The sequence below is a fragment of the Sardina pilchardus genome, chromosome 3 (genome assembly GCF_963854185.1).
Source record: "Sardina pilchardus chromosome 3, fSarPil1.1, whole genome shotgun sequence".
Taxonomy (NCBI): domain Eukaryota; kingdom Metazoa; phylum Chordata; class Actinopteri; order Clupeiformes; family Clupeidae; genus Sardina; species Sardina pilchardus.
The window spans coordinates 13,695,437-13,707,424 of NC_084996.1; the positions used below are offsets into that span (position 1 = coordinate 13,695,437).

Below are 11,988 nucleotides of genomic sequence, written 5' to 3' on the forward strand. Positions count from 1 at the left end.
TGTCATAAATTAACCTCCCCCATCCTCTCAATGCAAGTGAATGCTGACAGTGCTCGCTGTTCATCAGTGTACGGTGGAGGAGAGTGATTTTCGGCGTACCAATAATCAGCCTTGTGTGCCTTTCAAAATCTTCCGTACGGAAACCAACTCGTGCCTGCTTGCATGACTTGTTAGCTGACTGTCAGTCGTCCAGTTCCTGCCAGTGTGTGATCGTGGCGATGCTGGAGTGGAGGGATCGGGTGTTGTATGTAAATGAGTGTATCAAAAACTGAACGATCACCCGAGAATTTCAGGGGACATACTCACCTAATGACATCTGTGCAACTAACATTTCCACGCTACAACGTTGCGAGCACTAGCGACGTTAATCTGTCGAACTGAAAGTCATCACTCATCTGTTACCCTCAGAAGGTGAGTAACCGAGGATCGAGTTTGTGAAATGGACTGCTGGACTGCCACAGCTGGACGCTACATGATTGTGTATTATAACTAGCTTTTAAGATCTGCTGACAATGACAAACGGCTTCTGTTTGACGCTGGCGTGCACCTAATGAAAGATTAATCTCTGTTGCGGATAGCTATGGTCATTAACAAGAATTGCGCGAGTCGCCCGGTGTTGGCCAATGCAGTTTAAGATCATGTTGTTGAATATCGTTTATTGTGTGTAGCCTACGTTGGATTTGTTGACAGAAGTGCCTCGCTAAAGGTGTAGCGTAAAATTCCTCACGCCTGTCCATATGAACAAACAACACTTCGGTGCATGGTATTTTATACACTCCATTCAGTTCTACAATTTTTGAGTGAACACTGAACAGAACAATATGTCATGCAAGATTGTGAGCTGAAAGATGGTTTCTGTGGAAGACGCAGAGGTGACAGGCACTGGTCGTTTTCCAGCTAACCCAGAGCCAACCAAGATTGGGGGTGTACGAATCCAGTTACACATTGGGTCACTTAATCCAACCACCATGATCGACGTGGCTTTTAATATTTAACCCTATTCCGGAAATGCCTATTTTGACCCTCACTCCGCAACATGCACCATACTAATCAACTGGATGTTCAATCTAAAGGCATATCTTTTAATCTGTTTTGTTGATTGTGTTTGCTTTTCTACCTTGTTGCGTTCTTTGCAGAGACAGTCTAGGAGAGGATTGCCACTTTAAATTATGGTTATGGTTAATCAAGAATCATGTCTACAGAATACTAATGACCATTGATATCAGGGGAGAGCCTCAGCGCGGGTTCTACTTGTGATGCTGAGCTTATGTTTATGTTCCTTAAGATTGGCTGCTTTTCATTCAAACGGCGAAGCCACTGGCAGACTGTGTTCTTTTTTAAATATAAAAAAATGCTATCAATTTAGGCTGCAGCCTTATTTTTACTCCTGTGTAGGCAACATGTGAAATGTCATTGCCAAGAGTCAGACCAGCAGTCCCACGACTGGCTCGCTTTAAGGTGTCACCTGTTAGAGGCGGGTAGCCGTGGCCTCGCACTCGGCCGCTGGCACAGGCGCACTCTCCTCTCATCTGTTTCAACTGTATGTTGTTGTGCTGACACTGAGGGAAATGAAAAATTAAACAGAAAATCTGTTTCTCTCTTCCCCTATGCCCACCAAACCCTCTGTGTTTCTCACGCTCTGACCCTTTTTTAAAATGATGTTCCTCACAGGCTCTCCAAATTATTCAGTCCCCAATTGGTCTGTGTATTTTTTTTATTATTATTATAATTATGTACCTACCCTCCCTCATCTCCCTAACGTGGCTGATGGGATATGCAGCATGCAGGGTGGCAGTATGGAGTTGTTTGGTTTTCCCCTCCTCTTTTGATTTTGTTCTCGCATAATGTTTTCCTCAAAAACTCACAGCCATAAAATATTAATCAGTCTTGCTGCCTATTTCGGAAAACATCTGCTGTCCCCACACTCCAGAGTCGAATCGAACAGTGAAGAGGCAAGCCAAGAGCGAGTCCTGAAAGAGACTGATGACACACTCTTCTCTGACAGGGAAAGACGGCAGCGAAGGAGAGAGCAGAGCAGACAGCACAGGAAGTGGATGAGAGAGAGTGAAAAGAGAGTACCCAGGCTTATTTGATGCCTCAGCCACCACCTCCAAGGGTTTCCTTTTCTCTCAGATCAGTCTTGCACACACATCACTGAGTCCACAGTGTAGAGAGGAACTTGAAAAGGCTTTCATGTAGCGTGAGGACAGACGACTGTGGAACGGATTGTGTTCTACAGCTTGTTAGTTTGATCGCCTTCAGTACTACTCCCTGCAAGTGTACCCTCTTAAACTGACAAGCTCAAAATGTAGGGCACCAACCTGCAGGTCCAGCATGTAGGCCATGTTTCATTTTTTTTCCCCCTCCCTAGAATGTTAATTGCTCAAATAATTAATGGTCTGTGGTCAAAACCTTGACCTCCCTCAATCTGTCTCTCTCTCTCTTCCTCTGTGTTTGTGTGCGCGTGTGTGTGTGTGTGTGTGTGTGTGTGTGCGCGTGCCTTTGTGAGACAGACAGACTGCCCTCTCCCGGCCATGCTTGCTGTGTGTGCCCTGCTGCTGGTGGTCGCTCCTGTCTACTCCTCAGCAGACCCGGACACGCACAGACCCAGACATGACACTAACCTGGAGATCTGTATCTTTCGTCAGCACCACATGCATGTGTGTGTGTGTGTGTGTGTGTGTGCCTCAAAAAGAGCCTTGTAATGTGACGTGGATGTGTGTTTCTGCGTAGCGTTGGTATCTGTAGTCTAGAATTATGTTGGAATGTGTTTTATAAGAATTATTTACGCATTCTAGCACCAATGTGTGCACCAATTCACTTTTCTCATTAATATGAACGTGTATGTGTGTCTATGCTGATTGTCTTGCTTTTGCAGTCTTTGGCCTTAGCTTCCCTCCTCTAAGATAAGCGGCTGTTTGAAACGAAGAGGAAAGACCAGCTAAATGCACTGAAGAATCTCGTGGAGCTCAATGACATCAACCAGCAGTACAAGATCATTGACATTATGCTGAAGGGCCTGTTCAAGGTGCATCCTGCACTCTCCTCTTGTTCTCTGGAGTCATTTAGAAGGTTCTCCGTTATAATTGAGGAGCCTGAATGACTGGGCATTTTCTGCTACTCTGTACCGCTGTGTGTGTGTGTGCGTGTGTGTGTGTGTGTGTGTGTGTGGACCTTTTGTGGACCTGTCTGTGTGTAATAGCCTCTCTTTGTAATGACTCACACATTTAGGGTATATTGTAGATAAATGCTCTCATCACTTTGGCCGCTGGGCTTATTTTAGTTTACTGCAGTGCTCTTCATGTGTCCCTCCCGTTCAAGGTCAACCCAAGGTAGTCAACTCTCGGTGTGGATTTGCATCGTCAGCAGCACTGAACCAGTGTGTGTGTATGTGTGTGTGTGTGTCTGTGTGCGTGTGTGTGTGCATGCTCTGTTGGAGTGCAGGTCTTGGAGGACTCTCGGGCCGTCCTTGTGGCAGCCAACTTGCAGCCAGATGACCCTTTTCCCCTGGACGATAAAATCAAAGAGGGTCAGTGTGTTTTTTTTTTTTTTTTTTTTTTCTTTCTTCCTTTCTGTATAACTTCATGCTACTTTCTCGGTCTTTGTTCTTTTCCACACACCTCATTGTTCGGGCTTTACTCTACTCTGCGCTCCAATCTCTCTATTTCTATTTCTCTCTCTCTCTCTCTCTCTTGCTCTTTCGCTTTCTCGCCTTCTCGCCTCCTCTTCCTTTGTTGTCCTCATTTCCGCCATCTGATGTGTTTGTTCTGCGGCAGCTCTGCTTGATCCCATTCTCACTCCTCTTCTCTCTGCCCTGATCTCTCCCTCTTCTCTCACACATATTCTTCCTTCATTCTTTCACACACAAACACATAACTCTTCTTTTTTGTCTCCCTTTTCTCTTTCTTCTCTCTCTCCCTTTTCTTTCCTCCATGACCTGCCCATCCCTCTCTCTCTCTCTCTCTCTCTCTCTCTCTCTCTCTTTCTCCTCACAGCGTACTCCCATGTGGTGGAGAACACTGCGTTTTTCGGGGATGTGGCACTGCGCTTCCCGCGAATCGTCCACCACTACTATGACCGCAACTCTGACTGGGGCAGTCTCCTTCGCTGGGGCCTGAGCTTCTGCAACCTGACGGGGGTGTTCACCGGAGGCGCGCACCAGCACGTCCTCACACTGGTGAGAGATGCAGCAGTGGAGAAGGGTGGAGAAGGGGAGGGCAGGAAAATGACAAGCGGAGGCTTTGCTGGATGGGTTGGGGTTGTCGGACTCATACAGGGGACTCATTTAAATGTATTTATGCAGAGTTGGTAGCAAGTTTTGTGAAGGATATATGGGGTCGATGACATGTTTGTTTTTGTCGCTTTTTCTCTGAAAGTTCTCCCCGGTTCCTCTTTGGCTTCCTCTTTTTCCTGATTTAATCTCTCTCTCTTTCTTTCTTTCTCTCTCTCTCTCTCTCTCTCTCTCTTTCTGGCAGATGTCACAGGAGCTGGGAATAACAGAGAAGTCCCCAGACTTCACCAACCCCTACCGCACAGAGAGAGATGATGTGAGTTGAATACACACAATGAATTCTTTATCTTTCTTTCCCTTTCTCTCTCTCTTCTTTTCACTGCCTCAAATACTGTACTCATATTTCTATTTATCTTCAAGAAACTTTTTCGGCTTTATAAAAACCATCCACCTACAGCATATAGGTTTTGGTGTTAAACATGTTTTTTGATTTTTATTCTGTGTAATTCAAAAGACAGTGACACAATACAGAGCATCATTTTCTATGCTTGAATCAAGGCAGGGAAAAGCCTTTACAGAATGTGTTGCTGTATAAAGAAAAACTGTATTTTGATTGCTATGTTAATACCATTATCACTTCTAACATATTCTACCAGCAAAAATTACAGGTGTGTTTACTTCGGGATCTCACATGTCTCGTCCCTTATGCTACAGATGCTGCACACAGCAGAGGCCTTCCAGAAAGTTCTGAGGGAGGAGGAGAAGAGGAGGAGGAAGGAGGAGAAGAGGAAAGAGATTAGGAAAGGCCCCCGGATCTCTCGCTCCCGCACAGAACTCTAGCTTCTCGGCTCTGAAAGAGACAGAGCAAGTGTGTGAGATGAGAGAGAGATAGAGAATGAGTTGAGAGAGGGAGGGAATGAGTTGAAAGAGGGAGGGAGGGAGGGAGAGAGGGAGAATGAGAGAAAGAGAGGGAAATGTTATAGCAATGCAAAAAGACTAGCTCCCATCCCACACGTGGTACCAGGCTCCAGGGCACAGTGCACAGTTGTTGTGAGAGTTGTGAGAGGCTGCAGAGGACGAGCAAGACTGTGCCTCAGGCACAGACAGGTAGAGAACTGCACCCGGGGCTCCATCACTGTCTTGGTTCTCAAGGCTCCGCGCCTTTTGTGGGTTTTCATCACAGCCAGCTTTTGTATAATGTCCTTCACCGACTTGTTTAATTACTGTTGCCTGCCTATGCCTTTACACCGAAACACACACTTGAGGACCAGCAAGGGTGTCGCGTTGGGATGCTGTGATCTGAGTGTGGAGTGTGTAGCTCAAACATTTGTCATTAAAACTGGCTGCTATAAAGACCTGTATACACAGAAGTCCTGGTGGCGGCCTGGAAAATGACTCAACATGCCCAGGAGGCATTCCATCGCACACGGTCTTCTGTAAGGGACGAGTGAAGAATGGCTGCTTTCAGCTGTATAAATAGATGAATATATTTGAAGGGTCAGGTACTGTACGTCTAAGTAATGTGTTGAGGTGAGGGAGATCACAGGACTATTAAATACATTTCATTACCTCATTTTTCCATAACTCAAATTTCCAGATTGTCCAGATTTACGATAATACCTGTTTTTTTTTCTCTCTCTCTCCGAGGGAAATTAATGTTAAATTAATAATAATAAAAAAAATGTGAAGATATTTTAGCCTTTCACATCCAGGGATATGTACACAGTGTTTTATTTATCATTCAGAGTCTGTTTCTCTGGGGGAAATGTTTTTCTACCATTGTTATTGGTAATAAGATGTATGTTGCCCTCCTGTTAAAGTACCACATTTTAATTTCCCATTCATTTGATATAGAACATTGGTAGCTGTTGGATGTAGAGATACAGTTTGCTCAGAAAATTCAGGACCAGTTTGATATTTTGATGTTTTTTGTATCTGTTTTCTGCTGCCATTAGCAAAATAAAGGCATTTTGCCAGCCAGGTTCAAAACAATTCAAGGGACTAAAAATGCTTTTGGAACTACAACTACACAATCCCTGAGAGACTTCCAGTTTTACTACAGACATTTAGTAAACTTTTAGTTAGTTAACCAGAACATTATTGAATTGATCAGTTATATACTCCAAGGGCCCTAAGTGAAATGGTGCGCAGACTGCAAAGAAATGTATCCACAAGACAACATTTGTTTGCTAATTTAATACCATGAATAAGATTCAAAGTAAAAACATCTGTGGACCAGCTCAATGCCCCAACAAGCTATGTATTAGTCCCATGCATGAGACACTCTGTTTACTGAAGGATTTTGCACTTTGCCCTGTCATTTAAAGACCCTGAAAGTCATGTAATCAGGGCTGATTCTCAGCATCTGTCTGGTTGTTAACTAACATACTTTCACAAAATCGGTGCAATAGAAGATCAGTGAAAATCTCCTCATGCTTTGGTGCCTGTATCCATCTACTCTGAATGTCACTGTAAAGGATCATAGATGGCTGTTGAATTGTGTTCCCTCTCAATATCTTTATTTTGTTCTAACTGTCTGTTTTCATGAGTGCTTGCTCATTTTCAACAGTTACTTCATGAAAACGTTAATCAATTCTGTGAAGTTTACAGTCAAAGGCATTAAAAATGCAAATAACTTCAATAGCACCTGGTGCTTTGGAGAGTAACGAAGGGTTCTTCATAAAATAAAAAATAGCCTCAGCTCTAGTGGTAGAAGAGATGCAAAAAATATCTCTGCATTCCTTAAAAAGTTTCTGAAATTAATAATTTCAGTGGCATTACAGTTTTCCTCGATCGCTTTGATACTTGTCTATTCTGATATCATGTTTTCAAAACAGTTCATTCCCAAGTCTGAACAAAAGCACTCTGGCCAAAATGACACATTTTGCTTGCAAAAGGCTGTTACTCTCTCAAAACACATCCTGTCATCAAATCGCTGTGTGATTTCAATCAATCATTACACACTGGACAACAAAATGCAAAATATAGCTCTCAAAATGAGCATTTTTGCCATGCTGTTCTTTTTCTTTCTCATTTTTCTGTTGACAAAATGGACTGAATACATTTTCTTAATAATTCTTCCCAAGATGTAACTGTCATTGATATGTGAAACCATACAAATAAAACAGACGTACAGTAAACACCTTTTGTATGGTTTTCAAGACAGAAACAGAACAGACATGGCATCTCTCATGGATAATAAGTGATTGAATACGTGCAAAGGAGTTTCCCACAGGTGTATCTGAGATTCAGACTTATGCAAAGAATCTCTACCACCTGTGAAAATGTTTTCCTTTTGTATAGCATGGGGAAACCAATTGAGTTTGGGATCCCAGTTTCTTCAGTAGGTCGAAGTAAAACGTGTAAAACATGTCATGTATGCTGCACTACCATTTAAGTCCACTAGATGGCAATCTTGAATAGTGTATAATAGTGTATAATTAGTGTATTCCCAATATATGGTGCTAGTGTAGCCTATAAATTCAATCAAGCTAGATACTTTATCGTAACAAAGAGTGTATTATCTTCCAAACAGAAATCTTTTCATTAATATTCTAAATTAAATTTCCACTGTGATGATTATTTTTAGGGTTGGTGTAAAAAATATATTTATACTCCAATATTGCAAAGTAAGTTGAGAATAAAGGCTATATTGTGTATCTAGTAGTATCTAGAAATGTTACGCCCTGGCTTTTAACTCAGCAAGTGCTTATTTTATTTATTTTATTTGTTTTATTTCCTATTTTCATTTGAATGCTTGTGTGCTCTGCCTTCATTTGTTCAAACATGTCTATAATTGTTTGGTCAGTGGTTCTCAAACTTTTCACAATGAGTAGGCCTACCACCTTTTGGCTCTCCAAGTACCACCATTATGACCAGTATTGAAATACAGTAAGCTACCGTAGGCCAATTTAAATGTATTTCCCATTGTACATAGGCCTACTGTTTTGCATTGTTTTGTTTTTTCAAGAAAGGTAAAAAAACTAGTTTAAATTTAAACATGTTTTAATATCATTTGAAGTGACTGTTTTGTCTTCATGAAATAAAGCTTGTTGGAGACTCCCAGAGTAGGCTACCACAACAGAGAGTACGCGTACCACCAGTGGTACCCATACCACAGTTTGGGAACTTTAGGTTATGAATAAAAGTGTCACTTTGGATTCAGTGTAGATCTAGTTCTTTCATGCTCAACTCACACTTCATGTGATACATTTTCACTTTTTAACCAAAGTAAAGGAAATAAAGTCCTATGAAGCTTGTTGTCACCTTATGTTACTTTTAGGCTATTCATTAATTTTGGTTAGGCTAGGCCTACTACACAACACCTATAGTTGTAGCCTATCATGTGTTGTTCTTCTTTAAACATTGTAAGTAGAATGTTCTGCTTTCTTTTTCCATGAATAGGTGTTGAAATGAACAGACGAGGGCGCTAAAGTCTGGGTTTCTTGGTTTGCTCTCTTCCCCCCATCAAATATCAATGTTTACAGTGAACTTGGGACATTAGCTTTCCGCTAGCACAGTGTTGATAACATTTGCACACTGTCTGTGAAATAGCACTTCAACTTGACGGCGACTCTCTCTCTCAAGCTATGCACAAGGCCAAAGGACCAGGTAAATAAAACTATACAATATTAGTTTCGTAAACTCCCTTGTTTTAGCAAACCAGTCAGACAAAGAAGAAACATGCTTAGCTAGCAATACAGTAGTTAGCTAACTTATGACAACAATAAAAAATGGCTACCTGACTTGTACATTGTGCTCTTTACTGTAGACGAGCTCGTCCTTTTCAATTCAGTAGACTTTTCAAAAAGACAAGAGGAGGAGATTATGAAAAACCTTAACGTTACGAAATATTCTAAATATCAAATTACCTTACCCAAATCGTCTTACGTTGTTCAGTGCAACTTGTTTTACATGGCGTCTAATGTGTGAGCCAATGTTATTGTGTGATAACTGACTGTCATTCAGACCCAACTGAATGTTACGTAGGCCTAAATTCTCCTACAGTTAAGTGTAAAAGTGACATAAATGCTGTGGTTCACACCACATTTGCTCAATGCCAGTTCCCTAATCAGTCCTAAAAATAAACGACAGCCCAAATATATCCAACCAAAGATCAGCAAGGATAAGCTCTGTACTGTGTGTCTTTTACTGTCTTACAGAGAGGAGGCTTGAAGATGACAAAGAGCAAGACGAGAAAGAAAATGAGAAAGAGGATGAACTGGGACCTGAAGTGTCAGAGCTGAGACTCGTTCTAATTGGAAAGACGGGCTCTGGAAAGAGTGCCTCTGGTAATACCATTCTAGGTAATAGGGTCTTCCTATCAGAGCTTTGTGCCAGCTCTGTAACCCAAGTATGTGAACAAGGATGTGTGATGACAACTGAAAGAGAAGAGGACATAGATGAGAACAGACAAGCCAAGAAGCAGAGACTGGTGGTAATTGATATGCCAGGATTTGGTGACACGCGTTTCGACTCTGGCCAGATCTATGCCGAAATTGCCAAATGTGTTGCTCTGTCCTCTCCTGGGCCCCATGCTTTCCTTCTGGTGATTCCCTTGGGCCGCTACACTGAGGATGAGGCTAAAGCTGCCAGGGAAATGGCACAGGTGTTTGGCGAGGGGGCTCTTAGGCACCATACACTCATTCTGTTCACCCGGGGGGATGACCTGGAAGGCAGAGACCTACAGGAGTACTTGAGAGGCTCTGTTCCCGATGAGCTGAGGGCTCTGTTGGAGAAGTGTGGTGGTAGACACCACGTCCTCAATAACAGAGACCCTAAGAACCGGGAGCAGGTCAGGGTTCTGCTGGAGAAGGTGCAGAAGATGGTGGAAGAAAATGGTGGTGGCTGCTACACCAATGCCATGTTTCTGGAGGCAGAGGCTGCAATCAGAGAGGAGCAGGAGAGGCTGATGCGAGAGAGAGGACAGGCGGAAGGGGCGGATGCAGAGGAGAACGATAACCCACCACCAGAGACGACACTGGCAAAGAGGAGGAAAAGAGATCTAGAGGAGGTGGGGCTGCCAGGAGAGGGGGTTCAAGCTGGCGCAGCAAGACGCCCGGGGCTCCAGAGAAGTGACCTGGAGTTCAGGCAGGGAAAGGAGGAAGAGGTGGAGGCAGACAGGTGGAGACAGGAGAGATGGACTGAGGAGAGGAGCGGAGACATGTGGTCGCTGCTGCAGGACAGAGGACAGAGGTGGAGAGCCAGGAGGAGGGGGAGCAGCGGTCGAGCCCTGAGCCGTCGAGACTCCTTCCGCTCGGCGTTAGGCCGGGTGCGGAGGGAGGCCGCGCTCTCCGGGAAGGTCCTGGAGAAGGTGAAGATCCTCGTGGCGGCGGGGGCCACGGGCATGGCCGTGGGGGTGATGTTCGGAGCCGCCGCGCCCTTCGCTGTGGCAGCCGGCGCTTCCATGATGGGGAACACTGTGGGGCTGGCGGCCGGCCAGCTTGCGGGGATGTCTACAGCTGGCGGAGCCGGTGTGGGAAAGGCTGTGGGGGCCATAGTGGCCGCAGCCACTGGGAAGACAGCCGTCGCTCTGGGAGCAGCCACCGGTGGGGTCCTGGGAGGGTCGGTAGGTGCTTTAGCAGGATCTGAAGCCTCAGGCCCTAAAGAGGCTGCTCTAGACGCTGCAGGCCAGGTGAGTATTATCGGAGCAGGTGTAGTCGGGGTGGCGGCAGGGGTTGGGGGTGCCATGGGCGCAGGGGCAGCGCTAAGTGCTGCCGTTGGCACTAGTGCACTGGCAGGGGCTGAAGTCTCCAGTGGCACAGCGGCAGCAGCAGCAGTGGCTAACTGCACGGCTGCACAGGGCGTGGTGGGGCAGCAGGCCGTGGCACTAGGGGGTGGTGTGGGTGGTGTGTCGGGGGCTTTGCAGGCTGTGGCAGACGTGGTGGCTCCAGCAGCTCCAGCTGGGGCTTTGTGCGCGTCAGGGGCTCTTGGCACCATGGGAGCAACGGCGAGGATCATGACCGCAGTGGCGGAGATCGGCAAGGCAGCAGCTGGCATCGCCCTAGCCGGAGGCCTGGTGGTGAAGGTGGTGAAGGAGAGGGTCCGCACGGGCATGGGCACCACAGAGGCCAACTACTCTGAGAAGAAGTCCTATGAGATTTACTGGAATAAATAAGTATTTGACTGACATGATGAAAAGCTGACATGAAATGATAGCTCTAAACAAAACAAACAAAAAAATGTTTACTTGCATAAATATTAATATTATTTTAATAATATTAACTTTTTCCTATTTTGTTCCTTTCACATTCTAATAGTCATGAATATACAGTAATACCTCTGATAGAAAATTGACTTTGAACAATCAAACTCTCCACACATTTCCTTTGACAGTATTGCATTTACTTTTATTGATTGTTAATGAAATTTGGTGTAGTCCTGATGTATCGGCACATCACCAAATTCTAACCTGACAGATTTAATACACTTTGACAGGGTTTTCCCACACATTCTCACATACTTGTCTTGAGCTGTGGAGTATTCTCAAATCAGTAGTTCATTAGGGTTGTATAAGCTAGATAAATCCATCACCTGTGTAATATTGTGTGCCTTGAATGACATATTGGTATTTTTCTCCCACAAGCACTGTCATAAAGTTTGTAAAGTTTGCACAATAAAGGAAAACAGTATTTTAACGTTTCAGAATATGATTCCAGTTCCTTTTACAACAGCAGCAACAGGTACTTCATATAATATTGTTTTATTTCAGTCAACATGTGATATTAAAGATACACGTGTCAGTCATTATTGTTAGA

General features: G+C 44.2%; 2 protein-coding genes across 2 annotated transcripts; both read left to right on the forward strand.

Annotated features, from left to right (window-relative positions):
- The first annotated feature begins 143 nt into the window (after window positions 1-143).
- On the forward strand, window positions 144-6,223 carry LOC134076766 (coiled-coil domain-containing protein 134-like). Its single transcript, XM_062531975.1, has 7 exons — window positions 144-411; window positions 2,514-2,634; window positions 2,907-3,028; window positions 3,445-3,529; window positions 3,996-4,177; window positions 4,476-4,547; window positions 4,946-6,223. The coding sequence occupies exons 2-7, from the start codon at window positions 2,535-2,537 to the stop codon at window positions 5,069-5,071; spliced, it is 687 nt and encodes a 228-aa protein (XP_062387959.1). The 5' UTR covers window positions 144-411; window positions 2,514-2,534; the 3' UTR covers window positions 5,072-6,223.
- A 2,476-nt stretch (window positions 6,224-8,699) lies between these two features.
- On the forward strand, window positions 8,700-11,868 carry LOC134076765 (uncharacterized). The gene is made up of 2 exons (XM_062531974.1): window positions 8,700-8,842; window positions 9,394-11,868. Exons 1-2 carry the CDS (start codon window positions 8,821-8,823, stop codon window positions 11,346-11,348), a joined length of 1,977 nt encoding a protein of 658 aa, XP_062387958.1. The 5' UTR covers window positions 8,700-8,820; the 3' UTR covers window positions 11,349-11,868.
- The last annotated feature ends 120 nt before the right edge of the window (window positions 11,869-11,988 follow it).